The sequence below is a fragment of the Anguilla anguilla genome, chromosome 3 (assembly GCF_013347855.1).
Source record: "Anguilla anguilla isolate fAngAng1 chromosome 3, fAngAng1.pri, whole genome shotgun sequence".
NCBI classification, from domain to species: domain Eukaryota; kingdom Metazoa; phylum Chordata; class Actinopteri; order Anguilliformes; family Anguillidae; genus Anguilla; species Anguilla anguilla.
In genome coordinates this window covers 82547-105738 of record NC_049203.1, presented here as the reverse complement: position 1 = coordinate 105738, position 23192 = coordinate 82547, and the positions used below count along the sequence as shown (strand labels likewise).

The following is a 23192-nucleotide window of genomic DNA, read 5'->3' as shown; positions in this document are numbered from 1 at the left end:
CCCTGGCATAGGGGGGACTCCAGGGTTAGGGTTAGTCGTTGTTAGGGTTAGGCGTTAGGCGTGTCCATCAGCAGGGCTTCAGCGCACAGCTGGACGATCCAAACAGGGGAAACAGAATCACACATTTACACACACAGCACACTTTCAGGGCTGTGCTTTCAATGGTCACTATTTTGTCTAAAACAGAGGTTTCCATTTGAACGCAAATTGAGATTACACTTTATTTCCCACTTCTTTGACCACACCAGAAGGACGTGCATTCAAGACAGAAATTACAATAAATAATACAATTCAAAACAAATGGTGTATACATCAAATATATTAATGAAAATCAATAACCAGTAAAATCACCTCCCTGGATACCAAGATCAATCACTGCCTCTTCAGAAAGGGGAGACTACAGAGACAGAGAAACAGCAATACCACAATGCATTGCTCCAATGTTTGAAAAGAAAGAAGATAACCAAACCAAACAAGACATTTCCCATTCTCTGCATTCAAAATCATATCAGCAGTATACATAAAGAAATATCATTCCTTATTTAATTTATTTTAACAACATATTTTATTCTTTGTGCAATTCTCATGTTCTTGCATTGGTAAATAGCATTTTTTTAAATCAGTTGCAGTTAATTTAGTTTTTACCATCTAGGAATGTAAGTATTAAAAACAACAGTTCCAACTCCAGGTTTAATTATGTATTTATAATCAATAGAAATGAAAGGTTCTTAAAATAATACATACGATACATTAACATGAACAGATATAATTTCAATCTTTCAAAAGGCGATGTATAATTTAACTTAAATCTCAGATTAAATGTTATTTTAAGACAAACATCAGTTCATTTAAAAGCAGGCTACAGCCCCAGGGCTGTGCTAGGCATGGCATCAGGGCTACACTGTAACCTATCAGAAGACAGTGCAAGGCCAGTGGGAGGGGTTGGGGTGGGGCTAGCGGGGGCAGGGGGGGTGGGGTGGGGCTAGCGGGGGCAGGGGGGGTGGGGTGGAGACCTGCGGTGCCTTTAATCCTTAAATCAGCAGTTCCACATAATTCCGACTTTCGCTCCTCCTGAAACCCCCCCACTCCACTCCAAGACTGGGTTTGCTGAGGTGTTCAGGGTCAGGGGTCAGGGGTCAGGGGTGTTAGGTCAGCATGTCCCAAAGGCAACAGCAACAGAGCGCAGTCATGCAGGCAGTCAGGCAGGAGTCCCCCACGTCATCACGCCTCCTCTCCTCAACAACGTACACTGAGAGAGAGAGAGAGAGAGAGAGAGAGATTTTTTATGCAATCAAAAGAAGATTCCATAAAATAAATATTCCCACAAAAATATTTGATAGCGTTATCCAGCCAATTGTGCTATATGCAAGTGAAATACGGGGTCCACTCAGTCAGCAAGACTACACTAGATGGGAAAAACATCCAGCTGAAATTTTGCATGCAGAATTTTTTTACAAATATCTTACAGGTACACAGAAATACTCAAAATAATGCATGCAGGGCTGAATTAGGCAGATATCCAATTCTTATTCAAATCCAAAAAGGCCACTTAATTTTATCGAGCATCTAAAATCTAGCCCGGAAAATTCAGTACAATATTAGGCTCTAAAAACCCAAGAGGTAAGCCCAGGAAAGTATCCCCTCAGTCAGCTGGTTCTGAACCTATCTAAACTAACCAGTACTAACACAAACCAGCTTCAGATCAGCACTGCTTCACAATCGCCAGTTAGAGTTAACTATAAAACAAATCAAACCATTTATTTGGAACATTGGAAGACCAGTACCAAATTCCAAAATAAACTGAATTGCTATCGGGCCCTAAACAGAGAATACACACAGGCAGAATATCTCTTCTCTGTCAGAGATACGAAGCAGAGACAGATCCTGACCAAGTACAGGCTCAGTGACCACACCTTAACAATTGCAAAAGGGAGAGATAAAAAGTCATGGTTGCCCAAAGAGGAATGTTTATGTGGTCACCGTAAGACAGGAGAGGTGGAGACAGAGATGCACTTCCTCCTAGACTGTGAAAAATATTCTGAAATAAGGAAAACATATTTCAACAAATTTTCTAAAATTATAAAATCATTTCCTTCCCTGACAAACACAGAAAAGCTGAAAATAGTTCTGGGAGAAGGGTCAACAGCCCCACCGGCAGCAGAATATGTTTCAGCCTGTCACAACCTGAGGGACAGTGTGAGAAACTACCCAGATAAAAGGTACAATGTGTTACCTGTTCAACTTGTAAAAATAAATACAGTTAACTAAATCCTAGTGTAAATAGTCTATTGCTTTTTTTCTCTCTTTTCTCTTTATATTTGGAATTCCTGAATTTGTGTGTCTGTTTTTTTATATAATGCTTTGGCAATATTTACTGTATGTATTTCATGCCAATAAAGCAAACTGAATTGAATTGAACTGAGAGAGAAAGAGAGGGGGAGAGGGAGAGGGACAGAGGGAGAGAGAGAGACAGAGGAAAAGGGTGAGAGTGAGGGTGGCAGAGGGAGAGAGTGAGAGGGGGCAGAGGGAGAGAGAGACAGAGGGAGAGCGACAGAGGGGGAGAGAGAGAGAGGGGGGGGGACAGAGGAAAAGGGAGAGAGAGAGAGGAGATAAATATTTAGTGTCCAGGTCTTTTCTCTAAAGCTGGGTTTTGTTCATCACACCAGTGCCACCTGTTCGAGTGTTTCGTCTTATCTATACACACACGCACGCGGACACACGCACACACACACAGAACAATGACTGCCCTACCTGTGGTTACTGAAGAGAACCATCAAACAAATGAGTCACATGTTACATTTCTCAGCAGCCCCCAAGGGTCCTGTTACCGCGGCGATTCTGACAGCTCAATGGAGCCACAAGTGTGTTCCTGACAGAGAGACCCTTCCAATAAACTAAGTGAGAAAGAACAGAACCCAGAGACTCCACAGAGTGACTCAGACACCTGATTCCCTGCACACATCATCTATGTGTGTGTGTGCGCACATGCGTGTGTATGCATATATGTGAGTGTGTGTGTGCGTGCGTGCGTGTGTGCATATATGCGCATGTATATGTGTGTGTGTGTGTGTGTGTGCATGTGCATATATGTGAGTGTGTGTGTGCGTGTGTGCATATATGTGAGTGTGCGTGTGTGCGTGTGTGTGCGCATGCATATGTGTGTGTGTGCGTGTGTGTGTGTGTCCTGTCCTCTCTTTCTGTAAATAGATGAGTGCTGCCATTTCCAGGAAGTAAAATTAGATCATATTCCCTGTGCTGGTCACAGGAGCAACCAGAGTGTATACACACACACAGACACACACACACACAGACACACAAGCACACACACACACACGCGCACACACACACACACACCTGTGCTGTTCCACCCAGGTATGGCCTCCTCCCATTCAAACAGCAGCTTATATTAGATAAGATTAGATTTCAGCCTCTAATTCTGAGAAAACTTATCTGACCTCAGCAGAACACACACTCTAAACAGAAATTACAATAAATAATTCAGGACAAAAAACCAGTAAAACACATTTCACCATACTGAAGGAATAAGACAGTAAGGCACCATACTGAAGGAATAACAGCACAGTGCTGAAGGACCCACAGCTCAGCGTTTCGAGGCCACCAAGCTGAGCAGATCTGAGGTGTGGCCATTAGCCTGTTCACCTCTATCCTGTAAAATACTCCCAATAATACAAACAAGGAAATATTCTACGTATTTGCTCAGCTCCTCACAGAACAAAAGCAGCGACCTTTGGAGCAGCGCGCGTTGGCTGCCGGGTTCCCCAGCTGAGCCCAGATTCATTCTGCTGGCTGAGAGGCTTTTATTGGCTGAATGATTCAGAACAGGGCGCATGCAGTGTTCTGCGCTGTTATCTATATTACTGTTATTTCTCAGCACAGAGTATCTGAGACTTACTGGCTCCATGGGGGAGTTTAGGCTGAGATCAGAGCTAATATGAGCCTCAGAATGCTGCATATGAGTGAGATGCAGGGTATCAGTTCTGTCCCGTGGGGGGTATGAGTCCTGTCCCGTGGGGGGTGGGGGGTATGAGTCCCGTCTGTAAGCAGTAACCATGCCGATACCAGGGTCTGTTACTTAAAGAAACGGCGCGGGTCATCCAGCCTGTCCCCCTCAGTCTGTCAGTCACTGTGTGTGTGAGTGAGCATGTGGGGGGGCGTGTGTGTGTCTGTCCCCCTCAGTCTGTCAGTCACTCAGGGTTATTACTGAGACTGAAGTGTCCTTTCTCTCATCTATCCCCCCATCGCCACACACAGCCTTTACTGAGACCAATAACCCCAATCCTAACCCTACCCTAACCCTGACCCCAATCCTAACCCTACCCTAACCCTGACCCAATCCTAACCCTACCCTAACGCTAACCCAATCCTAACACTACCCTAACCCTGACCCCAATCCTAACACTACCCTAACCCTGACCTCAATCCTAACCCTACCCTAACCCTGACCCAATCCTAACCCTACCCTAACGCTAACCCAATCCTAACACTACCCTAACCCTGACCCCAATCCTAACACTACCCTAACCCTGACCTCAATCCTAACCCTACCCTAACCCTGACCCAATCCTAACCCTACCCTAACCCTGACCCAATCCTAACCCTACCCTAACACTAGCCCAATCCTAACCCTACCCTAACCCTGACCCCAGTCCTAACCCTACCCTAACCCCAGTTCTAACCCTAACCCTACCCTAACACTAACCCAACCCTAACCCTACCCTAACCCCAATCCTAACCCTAATCCTAACCCTACCCTAACACTAACCCAAATCCTAACCCTACCCTAGCGCTAACCCCAATTCTAACTCTACCCTAACACTAACCCAATCCTAACCCTACCCTAGCGCTAACCCCAATTCTAACTCTACCCTAACACTAACCCCAACCTTAACCCTAACGCTAACAAAATGCACTGTGCATTTTGGTTCCAGTGACACAATTCTACAATGCCTCATTTTACATGTCATACCTACAGTAACTGGAATAGCACAAATATCTGATGCTGCTGTTTAAAAAATAAAAAGCCACACCATGGATTCAAAGCTACGGTCTTTACGCAGACGACACTCACTCTGACACCACGCACCAACACACAACAGAGGGAAAAAAGGAAAGGAAAGCTTATTCTTTCCATGAGCCCTGAAGCGTTATGTTCACCTTCATATCGCCAGATGGTCTATGGAAGATTAATCATCCTAAACAATTGCTTCTGCAACACTGAATTTGCAATTTTGCATCAGGGGTGTTACTGAAACCCATTTCCAACCAACCAATCACAAATAAGAGTCACCAACACCCAGCAAAAGTGTCAGAACTGCAGTGTACTGAACCACAGACACCCAGCCAACCCTGTTCCAACACCTCTAAGAAAACTGCAAAGCATGAGGAAATGCAGCACTCAGTGTCCAGGGCAGCAAAGCCCTCCTGCTTCAGAGACCTTCATAGGATTGGCTGAATAAAAGTGCGGCTCGTGGCTCCATTCCTACTCCTGCCCATTCTGTGGCTCCATTCCTACTCCTGCCCATTCTGCGACTCCATTCCTACTCCTGCTCATTCTGTGGCTCTATTCCTACTCCTGCCCATTCTGCGGCTCCATTCCTACTCCTGCTCATTCTGTGGCTCCATTCCTACTCCTGCCCATTCTGTGAGGATCCTGAGGCTTTTCTCAGGTGCCATGGCAGCTACGGAAGTTCTGTCCCCAACCACACCACTGTTCACAAATGGGTCATGATATTCAAAATAAGCATAATCTGCACAGTAAGAATACTAATCTGAAATTGTAGAACTTTAGTTTTTAGTTTCAGTTTAAAAACAAATACACAAACAACCGTATTTGTTAACATATGCAATACAAAACGACAGTGAAAAAGAATAATAATAAATTATTCAGAATTAGTCAGAATAATAAATCTGCAGTTGAGGTTAGAAACCCAAAAGGCCTCATGCATGAATCTAAATAATATAGCCTAATACAATTACATAATTAAGTTAATAATATAACCTATAATAAATAGCAATGCCTGGGGCTAATTTCAGAGTCAGAATGCTAAGACCAGCATGTAGTTATCCTGCAGCCAATGAGAGCGCTGCAGTCTGTTAGACCTGAATGACTCAGCATTGACTATATTTATCAGATCGCACAGGGCTCAAGCCCTGTTCTCAGCACAGCCAGGGCTCAGCCAATCAGAGACAGCCATCGGTGTGGGGCCTCTATTCGCACCTCGTTGACATGCGATACTTCCTGCTGCGGTCCGACGTGGCTGTCTCAAGGGGGAGAAACAGCAGCGAGCGAGCGACCGCACCCCCCTCCAAACACCCTAATCATGCAGCACCTTCTACAGACACGGTCACTCCAAACACCCTAATCATGCAGCACCCTCTACAGACACAGTCACTCCAAAAACCCTAATCATGCAGCACCCTCTACAGACACGGTCACTCCAAACACCCTAATCATGCAGCACCCTCTACAGACACGGTCACTCCAAACACCCTAATCATGCAGCACCCTCTACAGACACGGTCACTCCAAACACCCTAATCATGCAGCACCCTCTACAGACACGGTCACTCCAAACACCCTAATCATGCAGCACCCTCTACAGACACGGTCACTCCAAACACCCTAATCATGCAGCACCCTCTACAGACACGGTCACTCCAAACACCCTAATCATGCAGCACCCTCTACAGACACGGTCACTCCAAACACCCGAATCATGCAGCACCCTCTACAGACACGGTCTGAACAATGGGACGGAGAGAGGCCGAATCTGAGCCTGCCAAAACCAGCAGACGAGGCTGAACCCTAACCCTAACCCCAACTCCCCAGTAGGAGGGGAAACACTCAAGCAGTGATGAGAAAAACTCCCGCTGGGAATAAATCTTGGGAAGAACCCGGATATAGAGGGGAACGCCTCGTGTGCTAAACGGAGCGTTTGGGTCAGGGTTAGGGTCAGGGTCAGGGTTAGGGTTCGGGTTAGGGTCAGGGTTAGCGTTTGGGTCAGGGTTAGGGTCAGGGTTAGGGTTTGGGTCAGGGTCAGGGTTAGGGTCAGGGTTAGCGTTTGGGTCAGGGTTAGGGTCAGGGTTAGGGTTCGGGTTAGGGTCAGGGTCAGGGTCAGGGTCAGGGTTAGCGTTTGGGTCAGGGTTAGGGTCAGGGTTAGGGTTTGGGTCAGGGTCAGGGTTAGGGTCAGGGCTAGCGTTTGGGTCAGGGTCAGGGTTTGGGTCAGGGCTAGGGTTTGGGTTAGGGTCAGGGTCAGGGTTAGCATTTGGGTTAGGGTTAGAGTCAGGGTTAGGGTCAGGGTCAGGGTTAGGATCAGGGTTAGATTCAGGGTCAGGGTCAGGGTTAGGGTTAGGGTTAGGGTTAGGGTTAGGGTCAGGGTCCGGGTTAGGGCCAGGGTCAGGGTCAGGGTCAGAGATTCTAAGGCAGATTCTGTGCTGTAACCTTGCAGAGCTCTGGCAGCAGGTGCAGTCCTACCTTCCCCTCTCACCTGTGTTTTTGGGGGCCTCCGCATACATGGGTCCGGGTGGCGGCCCGTTCTGCCAGCCAAACTGTGGCTGCGGGGGCGCGGGGTACCCCTGGTAGGGGGGCTGTCCTGGACCGGGGTAGGGCCCCCCAGGCCCTTGGGGGTAAGCGGGGTAGGCGGGGTAGGCTCCAGGGTGGGGCTGCTCCATGTTTGGGGGGTATCCTTGGGCAGGGTATCCTTGGGCGGGGTATCCTGGAGCGGAGGGGCCAGGGCCCGGATACGGAGGCGGCTGTTCAGGATTCATCTACAGAGACAGGGACACACACAAGCACACGCGCACACACACAGTCACAGACACAGACACAGACACAGACACAGACACAGACACAGACACAGACACAGACACAGACACAGACACAGACACAGACACAGACACAGACACAGACACACACACACACACACACACACACACACACACACACACACAGACACACACACAATATTATTCATATATGTATTCTACAGATATTATACACACCAACTATTCTGGAGACATTTACTGTCATGACGGGCTAAAACCCTTTTCCCACATAAACGCAGTCCAGCAGCCGGTTTACATGGCTCATGTTCCTGGCTCAATAAGCACCGGTTCCGTGGCGTTTATGTGGCTGAGCGCTGCCTGTGAACCCAGCAACTCTCAGGCTACTGCTGCCATTCAGAAATAATGCAGGAAAACTCAGCCTCATCAATAATGAACAAACCTGTGTAATCACTGTGGAAACACACTCCACCAGCAGGGCCAGCACAGTAGGGCTTTTACCATCATTTACACACACACACACACACACACACACACACCAGCATGAAACACAATTTACAAACACACACAACAGCCTAAAGCATGATTTAAACACACACACACACACACATCAGCATAAAATAGAATTTACACACACACACACACACATCAGCCTAAAGCATGATTTAAACACACATACACACACACACACACACACACACACACACATCAGCCTAAAGCATGATTTAAAAACACACACACACACACATCAGCCTAAAGCATGATTTACACACACACACACACACACATCAGCATAAAACAGAATTTACACACACACCAGCCTAAAGCATGATTTAAACAAACACACACATCGGCATAAAGCACAATTTACACACACACACACACACACATCAGCCTAAAACATGATTTACACACACACACACATCAGCATAAAATAGAATTTACACACACACACACACACATCAGCCTAAAGCATGATTTAAACACACATACACACACACACACACACACACATCAGCCTAAAACATGATTTAAAAACACACACACACACACATCAGCCTAAAGCATGATTTAAACACACACACACACACACACACACATCAGCATAAAACAGAATTTACACACACACCAGCCTAAAGCATGATTTAAACAAACACACACATCGGCATAAAGCACAATTTACACACACACACACACATCAGCCTAAAGAATGATTTACACACACACACACACACACACACCAGCATAAAGCACAATTTACACACACACACATTAACAAAAACCAGCACAAATGCTTTTTGGATCCATTACCTGTATGTACCACTGTTAGACATAGGCTAACTAGAGCATGCTCCCCAAGGCAATGTAGACATATAGGCCCAAATAATCATTTATAGTATGAACTCTGATTTTACTGTTAAGATAACCCGGTTAATAATTAACATCCCAGGCACATTTGAGTGACAGGATGCTGCTATGCAGAACCGCACTGGGATGGTGTTACAGGGGAAATGTAAAGGCTGATTAACACACTGGGATGGTGTTACAGGGGAAATGTATAAGGCTCATTAACACACTGGGATGGTGTTACAGGGGAAATGTATAGGGCTCATTAACACACTGGGATGGTGTTACAGGGGAAATGTATAGGGCTCATTAACACACTGGGATGGTGTTACAGGGGAAATGTAAAGGCTGATTAACATACTGGGATGGAGTTACAGGGGAAATGTAAAGGGCTCATTAACACACTGGGATGGTGTTACAGGGGAAATGTAAAGGGCTCATTAACATACTGGGATGGTGTTACAGGGGAAATGTATAGGGCTCATTAACACACTGGGATGGAGTTACAGGGGAAATGTAAAGGGCTCATTAACACACTGGGATGGTGTTACAGGGGAAATGTAAAGGGCTCATTAACACACTGGGATGGTGTTACAGGGGAAATGTATAGGGCTCATTAACACACTGGGATGGTGTTATTATGATGCATAAGTTAAAAGCTGGTGGAGACAGACCACGCCTGTAATGCCCTTTGCTATCACACCAGGATGGAAAACATGTTAATGAATAACATTACAATGAGCAAATAGCCATGGCCATTTTAAGGAGGCCTGGCGTGTGGACTCAGGTCCAGAGGAAGGCTTGCACGTCCCTGATAAAGCTAAATGGACATGAAGGACCTCAGGACCTGATAGAACCCAGCAGACTCACCAGACTGTGAATTAAACAACTTCTGGGACAGGACACTAGAGGAAACGAAAATGGCGTAGCTGTTCACCATGGCGACCACAAAATGGTTTTTAATCACAAAATGGTGGGTACAGCTGCGCTGCAACAAGAAGTGAGAGGCCACGCCCCTTTTGCTACTCAGTGACAGCTTAAGCTCATTATGCAATCATGTGAATTATCTTATTTTGCCCATCTAGTTCCTGCTAACAGTGATTCTTACCTTCACATTTTAGCATTCACAATCACACAGGTATGCACCTGACACCTATTCATTCACGGAATGTTCAGTGAATGTTCAGGGAACACTCAGTAAATGGTCAGTGAACGCTATTTTGTAAGGAGAAGCGTGCAACGGTTCGGGTAGACTCATCTAATGTCTACTATCATCATTGCACATACTGTAAAATAAACTGCATTCACTTTGACCTGGCATTCCTTTTTGAATGTTACCACTGCACACCTAGACGTTTTAAGGTCCTAACATACACACAGAACTCAGGATATTAACCCTAACCCTAACATACACACAGAACTCAGGATATTAACCCTAACCCTAACATACACATAAAACTCAGGATATTAACCCTAACCCTAACATACACACAGAACTCAGGATATTAACCCTAACCCTAACATACACACAGAACTCAGGATATTAACCCTAACCCTAACATACACACAGAACTCAGGATATTAACCCTAACCCTAACATACACACAGAACTCTGGATATTAACCCTAACCCTAACATACACATAAAACTCAGGATATTAACCCTAACCCTAACATACACATAGAACTCAGGATATTAACCCTAACCCTAACATACACATAGAATGGATAAAGGATATTTGCACCCCATTGTCACTCGACTATACACTCGAACTAGAGCAAGATACACAATTGAATTTATGCAGGCCACACAACCCAGAGGCATGTAAGTGTCTACAACCTACGATAGATAGCGATCCATATAGGGAAACACTACTGGCAGATCACTTGCAGTCTCCTCCTATGCACAACTGTTAGCACAGCGGAAAGGTTAAAACATTATTTTTGGAGTCAGATAACAGAGATAACATTAAATTAATCCCGTTCCAGTAGCACAGAGTAAGACAACACGTTCCTTCACCACTCAGATACTTCCACTGTTTGGTTTATCTGACAGGGTTCCTGACAGTATTTTAAAAGTTTTCCAAACACAGTTAGAAACTTCCAACCCCTGGTCACTGGTGGCATTCTGCTGTAAAGCATTCTGTCAGAAGCAGGAGACTGACTTGTCACACATCTCCTGTCAGCATTATAAACACCACCTATCCCAGACAGCCCCAACAAGATTCCCAAACCTGCACTATGGGCCAATACTATAGGCCTGTTTATACAATGCCAGCCCATAATAGGGGCAACAAAAACTACACCTGGTCACTCTGTAAAGACACGCACGCACACGCACGCATGCACGCACACACAACCTTGGTGTCACAAGCTCAGTTCCCAACCCACTTTCCTACACTGACACCCCCGTTTATTCATTACATTACATTTATTTGGCAGACGCTTTTATCCAAAGCGACGTACAAAAAGTGCATTTCATGGTCATAGACAACTGCTAAACACAGGTTCAGTAAGGTACAATACTTATTTTGTACAGCTATTTCTAGCCAAGAACACAGTTTAGTTCACACAGTGAACACTATTCAGACCTAACCTCTGCAAAGCCAACTAGGCAGAAGAATAATTATTCTTAACATAATGCAGACTCGGCTTCATTTATACTTTCTGACAACATGTGAATGGTGAGCTAAGCTAGCAGTGTGTTCGCTTGCACACTATTGCAGAGTTTCTGTACGTTAACTGCCAACTCGCTAGCGAGAACGCCATCTATAAAATACGCCATTTACTCTTAATACAGTACAGGCAATCTTCTTCCTGATTAGCCACTGTAGATGCAAAAAAAAGAAAAAACACTTTTAAGATCAGACAAGGTTTGTTAATAATGTACTCAAGTTCATTACTAAACATAAAACTGGTTTACCTGCAAACTAGGCTATATAATGAATATTTTAGATATATTCAGCTCTGACCAGCAACCTTACAGCTCCAATACCCTAACCTGGGCACCAACGGGTAACATGTCAGGGTACTTCCTATATGATGTCATCTTATATTTCGGGAGGAAACCATCACTGGTGATTGATTAGCCTACTTCCTGTGTGCAGTCCAGCTTTGATCAGGTCCTTTATCTCGTACTGACACCTCCCGACGCTCGGAGGCCAGAGTGCTGGGGAGGAGACTTCACTGACAGTAACACAGAGATCGGTTTTGATTGGTCGCCGTTGCGACCATGGGACCTCCCCCAGATCCAGTGGCCTGTGAATACAGCACTGTTTCCACAACACAGACATCGAACTGACTGTGAAATTCTTCTCTGCGTCACAAACACCCAGCGAGCATGCACTGCTCCACACACAGAGCTGTAACACACACACAGCTGTAACTCACAAAGAGAGCTGTAACACACACAGCTGTAAAACACACAGTGCTGTAACACACAGAGCGGTAACGCACATAGAATTGTAACACACACAGTGCTGTAACACACACAAGAGCCACAGAGCTATAACACACACACAGCTGTAAAACACAGAGCTGTAACACACACACAGCTGTAAAACACAGAGCTGTAACACACAGATCTGTCGCACACACAGAGCTGTAACACACAGATCTGTCGCACACACAGAGCTGTAACACAGGCACAGCTGTAACACACACAGAGCTGTAACACATAGAGCTGTAACACACAGAGCTGTAACACACACAGCTGTAACACACAGAGCTGTAACACATGGAGCTGTAACACACGCAAAACACGAAAGACATGCCACCATCACACGGTACACACTTAACTAGTATCCAGCAGCTTTTACATGCATCATAGTACTCTAGAGCTCATATAAAAGGCCACTGTGTGACCAGTACACTGTAATAAAAAAACATCCGTTGGTCGAATACGCTAGTCAGAAAAGGTGCAAGTAAAGCAGTGGGACCTGAAAAGTACGAGAGTTACTATTTTAAAAACAAAGAGCCATCAGTATTTTACCTGTGTGGAAGTCCTGAGATGTAGATGCTAACCTGACGGTGAGTCTCACCTGTCTACTGTAAGGTGTGGTAGAGTGACTCATGCAACTTCAGGCCCAGGAGAACTCATTACTGAGCTGTCCCTTTAAAGCAGCACAAAACAACAAGACCTACAGCAGCAAACCAAGAGGTGGAGCCTCAGCCTCAATATTAGCACCCCCCTCTGCTCCAGTTCCATAACCAGCACAGACACCTCTGCTCCAGTTCCATAACCAGCACAGACCCCTCTGCTCCAGTTCCATAACCAGCACAGACCCCTCTGCTCCAGTTCCAGAACCAGCACAGCCCCCTCTGCTCCAGTTCCATAACCAGCACAGACCCCTCTGCTCCAGTTCCAGAACCAGCACAGCCCCCTCTGCTCTAGTTCCATAACCAGCACAGACCCCTCTGCTCCAGTTCCATAACCAGCACAGCCCCCTCTGCTCCAGTTCCATAACCAGCACAGACCCCTCTGCTTCAGTTCCATAACCAGCACAGACCCCTCTGCTCCAGTTCCATAACCAGCACAGACCCCTCTGCTCCAGTTCCATAACCAGCACAGACCCCTCTGCTCCAGTTCCATAACTAGCACAGAGCCCTCTGCTCCAGTTCCATAACCAGCACAGCCCCCTCTGCTCCAGTTCCATAACCAGCACTTAGGCTACAACTTGATTGTATCGTCACAGATAATGACCAGTAAATAAACTCATCGCTGTGCAAGTTTTCCTCTGTGATGTCATTTCAAAATTAGAATGCAGTGTAATCTATCTCCAGATTTCAACCCAGCTGTACAAAAGTACAACCTACAGCTTCCCACACTTCAATAAATGAAAACATGATAGTGCCGCTGCATGCGATCTACCACAAGGGAGCAGGAGATATTTTTACCATCATGTTCTCCTTTTGCAAATCACCTTAAATGACAAAGTATGGCACTTCCAACCGTAATACAACTGAATAACTACACATAATTCACACCAGTATCCAGTGTTAGTTCCTAATACAGTGTCTGAAAAATACAGACTATAAATTGGACGGTGTGTTTAGGATGCTCCAAGAATAAATTCTTATCTACGGCATTAAGGATCTGCCTTCTTAAACCGAGCATCTGTCAGTCAGAGAAAATAAACTCTGCAATTCATTTTTTTTTACACCACCTTATTTACAGAAACAAATCTTAAAGTGCTTTACATGGTCAATTTGATAATTAAACTGAAAATTATACAGGCCTAGATTACAAAAACACAATGTATAGGCTGTATAAAAGACAAAGCTAAACCTGTATTACATATGAAAAGATAGTGTAAACTGTCTAATTATAATTTGGTTCGAAGTTCAAGGAATCCAACTAAGAATATTTAAAATTCAGACAAGGGCAATTGATGTTTTCTTAAAGCAGTCGAACCATTTGGCGGGACAGTGACAGTGACCGCTTGACCTCTTAGTTTCAGCTCATAACGTCATCCTCAAAGTTTCCTTAAGGCGTGACTTCAATTTCTCTATCACAATCGCATTATTGTACAGTTGAAAATGACGGATAGTAAAACGGAAATGCGTAGGTCTATACTGTAGAATAGACGACTAAATATATTTCTTTAGATAACACATCACAATTCTTAATAAAATTTAAAACAGATTCCGCTTTATACACCGTATGTCACTTTAACCCATCATTCTTAATATAACTCTAGTATCCCTTTCAATTCCGCCACATTTTATGATAGAAAACCTTTAAGCTCTACGCGCACACTACAGATCATTATTTCAACACATCATGGACACCTTAACTAGGGAAAGGTGTGCCCTAAGGGATCAAAACACTTGTGCATTGTACCTAGCTGTGTTAGCACAGCTCGGTACAGCCCCTTAGGTTTGAAGACATGACTCTGACAGTTACACAGCAGTACTATGAACTCCAGCTGACTGCGAACATGCATCCCAGTGCACTGGTTACCTAACGGTAACTTATCTGGACTTCAGTCTCCAAAGAGACTTAACGTTAGATACTGTAACCGAAAGACGAGGTTCATGTACTGGGCCGGAAGACTTCGCAGCGTCATGAGTGATCGAAGCACAGATAGACTGCATTAGCTCGACCCTGTAACAAAACTCTCGCCCTTTCCTAGTCTACATAAACAGCAAGACCGGTGCAAATGCACCTTCAGCAGATTTCCCCACCCATGCGCATTTCTCCAACACCACAGTTAACATCTTAGATACACAAGACTCGCCTAACTACGGAATAATGGTCGGAACCAGGAATTGTTAGGCTACTTAGACAACCGTTAAATTACAAAAGGAAAATAACAAACTCCTTGAACACTCTCTGCCGGCCAGCCAGCATATAGATATTATGCTGCTAGCTTTCAGCAGCTGTAAGCCTGGAAAAAGCAAGATTAGTAAATATAAAACATCGAGCGTTAGGAACACGGCAGGTGGTGTTAGCCAATATTATGCATCCTTTAAGAGGCGTTGTGTTACTGTCTAGCCTATTTTATTTCGACGAATCGCTGTATTTGAGTAATCTAACAAACCGCTTGCCAGCGGCAGCATATGCGTTGTTATTGCTATTAATATGTGGGTAATAAGGGACGTGAACTGTACCTTAACAGGAATAGGTTTCTTTCGTAAAACGGTGCTCTTGTTTCCTCAGTTACTCGGCGATCTCTTCCAGTTTTTTTACCGCATCAAGCTGCTTTTTTCCTCAACGACCACGCAACGAAACCGGGTGCGTGACGAGCGTGACGGCATCAAATTTATGGCGCAGGGGGTTACTCTGTGTGAAAGTGGATATTCACCAACACTCAACGGTGAATCTCTGGACCAATCCAAGACGAATGCGTTTTTCGTTGGTTAAAAAAAGCGCATATCCGTTGTAATTTCATCTTTTTAATCACCTGATTTGCCCCAGCTCCTCTTTGTGTATTACGTCATTGGTAAAATATTAACCAGCTATAATTACGTAATGTCCTTATCGCGACAGAGCTCCAACTAGGAAATGGTTGGAGAAATAACCTTATTTGAATGTCACCATATATTCCACATCAGTCTTCGGTTTAGAGCTGTTTTATTCTGTGATCGTTTGTATTAAATATTACACTTAAAATCATATTCTTTCTCAGTGGTATAGTAGTACAGTAGTTGCCTATACAATGCTAACTGAAATAGTCTGGAAGCTATGTTGTGTTCAGGTATGTGCTGTGCTGGCCGTCAGTTGTTAGCATTGTTTAGATCCTGATTTGATCCAGGCTAAATGGCACAGCTAAGACTTCTTATAACAGCCATTTGCAGCAACTGTTTATTTGATTTAATAAAAAGGAATCACTGTTAAATCCAGTAATATAAAAAATAATGCAAAGCTCTTCTAGAAGTTTCAATATCAACAAACTGCAAAACAAGAAATGGTCCTTTAACATCAACACCATTTGTTGCCTAAATCTGTATGTATGCACTTATGCAAATTGCCCTGGAGAAGAATGTCTGCCTATGCCTAAATGTAAGTGTAAGTGGAAAAATAAACACTGCTTCAATGTTGTGTTTTTAGTTAATCCTAAATAAAAACAAAAATGAATGTTGGTTTTCAACCACATTCACTCTAAAAATAAAAACTCTGCGTAAATCCAGTCAGCCTTGTGCTGACACCAGCCTCTTCACTTCTCACTGTGTAAAATTCAGATATATTTCAGGAGTACAGAATTTCCAGATGTGGTTTGCCTAAACTATATGCAGACCCTGGTTTATAATAGAAGATGGTGGTCTAAACCTTACATCCACCTCCCTGTTCAATTGGCCAATGTTTCACTAGTGATTGAGTGGATTAAATTACTCATGAATGATCAGGAGAAAACAAAGGTCACTGATTAATCCCTATAGAATGTAATTCAAAATGAACCACAGCCAAGTTTCAGAAGCAACTGTCATGAGATTGTCACGTTTCGATAAAATCACAATTTCTGTAAGACTACTCTGACATTAAGCAGTTTCACTGCTAAAGACGTCAAGTGCATTCCCCTTGGGATCGATATGAATGAAAGCAGACATAAGGCCTGAAGCAGTACATTAAAACTGCATCAGACACACATTCATGATTGCAATCAAAAACATATTTTCCCTTCAATGATACTTCAAAGGTACGGCATTTTACGCCACCCTCCTTCCCCAGGGCTAATGTAGTGTGCTTGCTAGCAGGGAAAGTGAGTGGTCATTAGCATTAATACAGCCCAAAGTTTTTTTATCAGTATTATTTAGCTAAAAATGAATTTAGTTACAACTTATCGGATCAATTTAGGTTCTCACCCTGGTTTCTATTGTTGGACCCCAATCATGAGCCACAGGTACCAAAGTGTCTTTGAAGTGCTCACATTGAGTTGTGTGTACATTGTGTGCTAATTCATTTTGTAATATGGCATCTAAATGAACATACAGTTGGAATCAGAAAAGACATGCCCTTCACAAGTGTTATTTTGATAAACTGAAGGTGTGTGCACTGTGTGCACAGGTGTGTGTTCAGGGGTGTGCACAGGTGTGGGTGTGATTCAGTTTAATCTGTGTGTATCATGCCACAATGCTGCCACTGTCTAAACAAGTGAACCTGCGGTGGGTTACATGAAAACAGTGTGGATAGCACACCGGTTAAAAAACTTCAAACATGTTCCAAAATCTCTAGCACCATCTGCAGGTTGAAATGCATATTTAACAACATTTTAAAATTAATATTCCAATTTCAAGATTTCACCTCACAATTAAGCATTAAAACAGAAAGGAACACTGTTTAGGTCCTGCTCTTTATACAGTCTTCCTCTCATATCTCAGTCATGAACCATATGTTATTAAAGTATGACTAAAAATAACAATATTTTAACTTTGATGAAAAGACCACAACATTCTTGAAAAAAAAAAAAGCATTCTTGAAAAAATAAGCTGTACAGGACCGTTCCCACCTGTTTAATATACGGTTTTACAAGCTTCATTTACAGATTAACCCGTATTCACAACCCCAGAATTCTCACACTCACAGCCAACAAAAAAGCCTGATTTGTGGTATGGATATACATTCAATCTCCAAATTAAATACACTAGCATAAAATAAATTATTTGAATATGTTAATAATCGATACACAATTGCAGTCAAATGGTAAACCATTTTATTTAAAATTCCTGAGAACACTGGCATGAACGTAACAGCAGAATCTAATTCTTTTCAGACATGCAACAGAATACATCTGAAGTAAACTAGATGTTTAACATTCTAATTCTAGTTAATGTATAATTATGTACTTCAACTTTTATTTAATCAAATACAATTTAATTTTATTATATGAAACTCATATATTTGAGTCAAACAGAATGGAAATGCTACAACATTGCACACTATTCTGTGGGATGCTGGTGATGTCTCCATTTTCATCTTGCCCAGTCAGATCACAGCGTACTGATCCATTCTGTCTCCAGAAACAGAGAAATGCACTTTTCATATTAACCATAATGTGGAACTGTTAACATTAGAGTAACATAGCAGAGCTGTGGGACTATTAAACTGAGAAGACACAGCACGATGAACATGAACCCTAAATCATCCCCAGAGAATCCCGTCAGTACAGCGAAACGCTGCACTGCCACACGCTTGCTTTCAGACTCATAGCACTGCTAATGTGCAGTAACAAAGCATAAACTCCATGCTTTGAGTGTGGATTGAATACTGTGTATATTTGCCCAATGCTTTGAAAACATTCAAAGTCATGGATCTGTCTGCACTACCACTCTGAGCACTGATAAATCTCCTCCACCCAAACCAGCACGGTATCTGAAGAGCTCAGTACCTGTGCCAGTGTCTCACCTGTGTGAGATAAGTACCTGTGCCCATATCTCACCTGTGAGAGATCAGCACCTGTGTCTCACCTGTGAGAGATAAGTACTTGTGTCTCACCTGTGAGAGATCAGTACCTGTGCCTGTGTGTTTCACCTGTGAGAGATCAGTACCTGTGCCTGTGTCTCACCTGTGAGAGATCAGTATCTGTGCCTGTGTGTCTCACCTGTGAGAGATCACCTGTGCCCATGTGTCTCTCCTGTGAGAGATCAGTACCTGTGCCCGTGTGTCTCACCTGTGAGAGATCAGTACCTGTGCCCATGTGTCTCACCTGTGAGAGATCAGTACATGTGCCTGTGTGTCTCTCCTGTGAGAGATGAGTACCTGTGCCTGTTCGTCTCTCCTGTGAGAGATGAGTACCTGTGCCTGTTCGTCTTTCCTGTGAGAGATCAGTACCTGTGCCTGTGTGTCTCACCTGTGAGAGATCAGTACCTGTGCCCGTGTGTCTCACCTGTGAGAGATCAGTACCTGTGCCCGTGTGTCTCACCTGTGAGAGATCAGTACCTGTGCCTGTGTGTCTCACCTGTGAGAGATCAGTACCTGTGCCTGTGCGTCTCTCCTGTGAGAGATGAGTACCTGTGCCTGTACGTCTCACCAGTGAGATCAGTACCTGTGCCTGTGCGTCTCTCCTGTGAGAGATGAATACCTGTGCCTGTGCGTCTCTCCTGTGAGAGATCAGTACCTGTGCGTGTGTGTCTCACCTGTTAGAGATCAGTACCTGTGCCCGTGTGTCTCACCTGTCAGAGATCAGTACCTGTGCCCGTGTGTCTCTCCTGTGAGAGATCAGTACCTGTGCCCGTGTGTCTCTCCTGTGAGAGATCAGTACCTGTGCCTGTGTCTCTCCTGTGAGAGATGAGTACCTGTGCGTCTCTCCTGTGAGAGATGAGTACCTGTGCCTGTGCGTCTCTCCTGTGAGAGATGAGTACCTGTGCCTGTGCGTCTCTCCTGTGAGAGATGAGTACCTGTGCCTGTGCGTCTCTCCTGTGAGAGATCAGTACCTGTGCCTGTGTGTCTCACCTGTGAGAGATCAGTACCTGTGCGTCTCTCCTGTGAGAGATCAGTACCTGTGCCTGTGCGTCTCTCCTCTCTGCACGCTGTGAGTCTCCTCCTGATGGCCCCGTTCTCCTCCAGCATCTTAGAGATGGTCCTGAGAACAGCCTGCTTCACAGCACTCTGACATGCAGTTAACACACACACACACACAAGCACACACACACACACCATTACAACACACACACACACCGTTACAACACACACATACACACACAAGCACGCATGCGCGCACACACACACCATTACAACACACACACACACACACACACACACCCCGTTACAACACACACATACACACACCATTACAACACACACACACACACACACACAAGCATGCACGCGCACACACACACACCATTACAACACACACATACACACACAAGCACGCATGCGCACACACACACGCGCACAGACACACATTACAACACACACATACACACACAAGCATGCACGCGCACACACATACACCGTTACAACACATGCATACACACACACACACATATGCATACACACACACTGTTACAACACACACATACACACACACACACCGTTACAACACACACATACACACTCAAGCACGCATGCGCGCACACACACCGTTACAACACACACATACACACACACACCGTTACAACACACGCGCACGCACACACACACACCGTCACAACCCACACAAACACACACACGTACGTACACACACACACAAATGTGCAAACATGCACACACAGTACTTATTTATTCCATATAAGCTGATTCACTACCCTGTTTAAAGGATGATAATATGCACATACTGTACTACAATTGTTTTACTTCACAAGAGAATGCAGTGCACAGTTTATCATTGACGTGTTCTTAAAAATGGAATATATCAAATTATCTTCACATCTAGATATTTTCTACATAGAACATCGCTGTGTCCTCATACTGAAACTGTCATTCTGACAACCACATTCTAACATCCTCATTCTGAGAAGCACGAGGAGATACTCATACCGGTTTTGATGGTGTTTCTGGGACTGAAAAACTGAAAGCATCTGTATATATCTGGCCGACCGATTCTACAAATAACCAATCAAACAATCAGCCTACATGTAAAATTTACAAAGAAATATTTTAGTTACATAAAGGGTTACCAGTATTGAAAAGTAATAGACTCTTAGTCTGAGTGTCTCTGAAATCCTCAATGTCAGGCTACACTCTCAGCAGTGATTCAGGACCAGAGGTTATCCAGTGAAGGGCTGGACATACCGAGGTTACACTGTGCATTAAATGGTCACCCTCACTAGTCGTTCAGGGATGTTTTCACACAAGCAGTTCCATCCACGTCACTGTCTATTAGCAGCACCCTGAGTGTTTGCCATATAGATCAATATGAGCTGGCTGGCTCACCGCTTAGATAACTGTACTGTAATAGTAATTCAGGCTAAGGCTATCATGGTAAATAGCGGCTGAGAGACATCTAGCTAGCTGGCAGCTGCTTATTTCAGGCCTTACCCCTTTGAGTGTTGGAATGCCCTGATACCTCCCTATGTGGGATGTCCTTTTTTTCTGTTAAGGTTTTTGGACACGTATTTGGATGTTGTTGTGGAATGCTCCTTATGGTGACAGGTCCTTCTTTTCTTGTTGTGGAGAACAGTTTAGCGTTAGCTGCTTTCATTCCCTTGGCTCTCCGCGCCATTCCCGAGTTTGCAGTTTGTTCGCGGTCTGCAGGCCAAAGCTTGGCGTTAGCAGCCGCTAATGGAGACTTCTCTCCAAGTTTATGTTTCCTGGTAGATCTCAAAGATAACTGACTCCCAAACCGGGGAGTGTACATCGGCCTACTACTGGTTTTAGCCATCTGGTTTAGGCGACTTCTGAATTTCACAAAACAACGAACAACGGAAAACAGAAGTTGCCTCGTATCTATAACTGAGCAGTTTTCTGGTAGACTGTAGACTATGGAAGCTGGGCTAAAGTGAACCACCGTTACATCTACCGTTACCGCTCCAGAACGGTTTATACAGTGGAGAACGACAGGCTCAACACAGCACCTTCAGCGTTAACTGAATAGTTCTCTGTTCGTTTTCTTAAATTTTTGCTGCTTGGTCACTGCTTGTTGACAGTATAAAACAACGCCTAAAGGTAATATTTCGTCATACTGTCAGTAGAGGGCGCTTGTCTCACAGGATATTGTGAGAAGGTGGAACTAGCGTTTTTACATTGCTAATGACTCCCTTTTAACTGGACAAACGCGCCTTAATGGAAACATTAATGGCAGGAAGACACGGATGCCAATCTTCTTTCAAGGCTACTCAGGTTAACATTGCCGTAAGTGATTTGTGTCAACAAACTTGCAGAACAACTTACACAACTTTATTAATGCATATTCAGGATTATCTTGTCATCAAAATAAGTATATAAGAAGGTGGAAAACAGCACTGAAACAGAAAAAATACATGTAAATACACATATGTGGAGTCACTGGACGGAATAAACATTCTGCAGACTTCATAAATCACCACTTCTAGTGGTTCCTGGATCATGAGATGATGTTTATGTAGTTATTTAATGTGACTGCAATCTACCCACAAGAGGGAGCTATTGTACTAATTGTTGCTGCTCAAAGGTCATTAAACAGTTTTAAATTGCAGTAGTGTAGCGTTGTGAAAGAGCTTATACGGCATCTCAGAATATGGAGGAATACTCAACCGTATTTCACATAAACAACCGTTTAAACACTTGCATTTTTGTGTACATAAAAATAGAGGCATATTTCATTGTTTTCCATATCTGCAAAACATGTTGATTATAATTTGGAAAAAGTCACACAACAAAACCAATATCTCATATTTAATTGCAGATCCATCATAAGCTTCCATAGCCAGCCAACAGAGGGCACAATATGACTGCCTAAGCTGGGTGGAATTTAATGAAGGATTTCCCTGGCAGAGAGCAGTTTCTATGGAGATAATACAGCTCTGATGAGGCTGTGGCCCCGATGACAGGCAATGAGAGTGCATTCAACAGTGTAACTGCAGAGAGTAGTGTAACTGTAGTGTAGTGTAACAGCAGTGTAACTGCAGAGAGTAGTGTAACTGCAGTGTAGTGTAACAGCAGTGTAACTGCAGTGTAGTGTA

The 23192-nt window shown here is 44.0% G+C and overlaps 1 protein-coding gene and 1 long non-coding RNA gene across 4 annotated transcripts; both read right to left on the bottom strand.

Moving 5' to 3' along the window:
* Positions 1 to 971: 971 nt before the first annotated feature.
* On the bottom strand, positions 972 to 15962 carry LOC118224239 (cysteine-rich and transmembrane domain-containing protein 1-like). 2 transcript variants are annotated; one of them, XM_035411537.1, is made up of 3 exons: positions 15762 to 15962; positions 7509 to 7788; positions 972 to 1249 (listed from the first exon to the last, which is right to left on the bottom strand). In XM_035411537.1, the coding sequence occupies exons 2-3, from the start codon at positions 7786 to 7788 to the stop codon at positions 1146 to 1148; spliced, it is 384 nt and encodes a 127-aa protein (XP_035267428.1). In that variant the 5' UTR covers positions 15762 to 15962; the 3' UTR covers positions 972 to 1145. The 2 variants fall into 2 exon arrangements, with proteins under 2 accessions (XP_035267428.1, XP_035267429.1); XM_035411538.1 differs by lacking the exon at positions 15762 to 15962 and adding an exon at positions 13141 to 13263.
* A 2550-nt stretch (positions 15963 to 18512) lies between these two features.
* Positions 18513 to 22202, bottom strand: LOC118224007. 2 transcript variants are annotated; one of them, XR_004764546.1, is made up of 3 exons: positions 21571 to 22202; positions 20088 to 20196; positions 18513 to 18598 (listed from the first exon to the last, which is right to left on the bottom strand). It is a non-coding gene; the product is annotated as an uncharacterized LOC118224007 (long non-coding RNA). The 2 variants fall into 2 exon arrangements; XR_004764545.1 differs by lacking the exon at positions 21571 to 22202 and adding an exon at positions 21070 to 21087.
* Between the last annotated feature and the right edge of the window lie 990 nt (positions 22203 to 23192).

Bases quoted from the DNA above. Each gene is read 5' to 3' on its own strand.
- LOC118224239 (XM_035411537.1), bottom strand. From the start codon at position 7,788: ATGAATCCTGAACAGCCGCCTCCGTATCCGGGCCCTGGCCCCTCCGCT. The intron at 1,250-7,508 runs GTGAGAGGGGAA...TCTCTCTCTCAG, and splicing joins GGAGGCCCCCAAAAACACAG to TGTACGTTGTTGAGGAGAGG.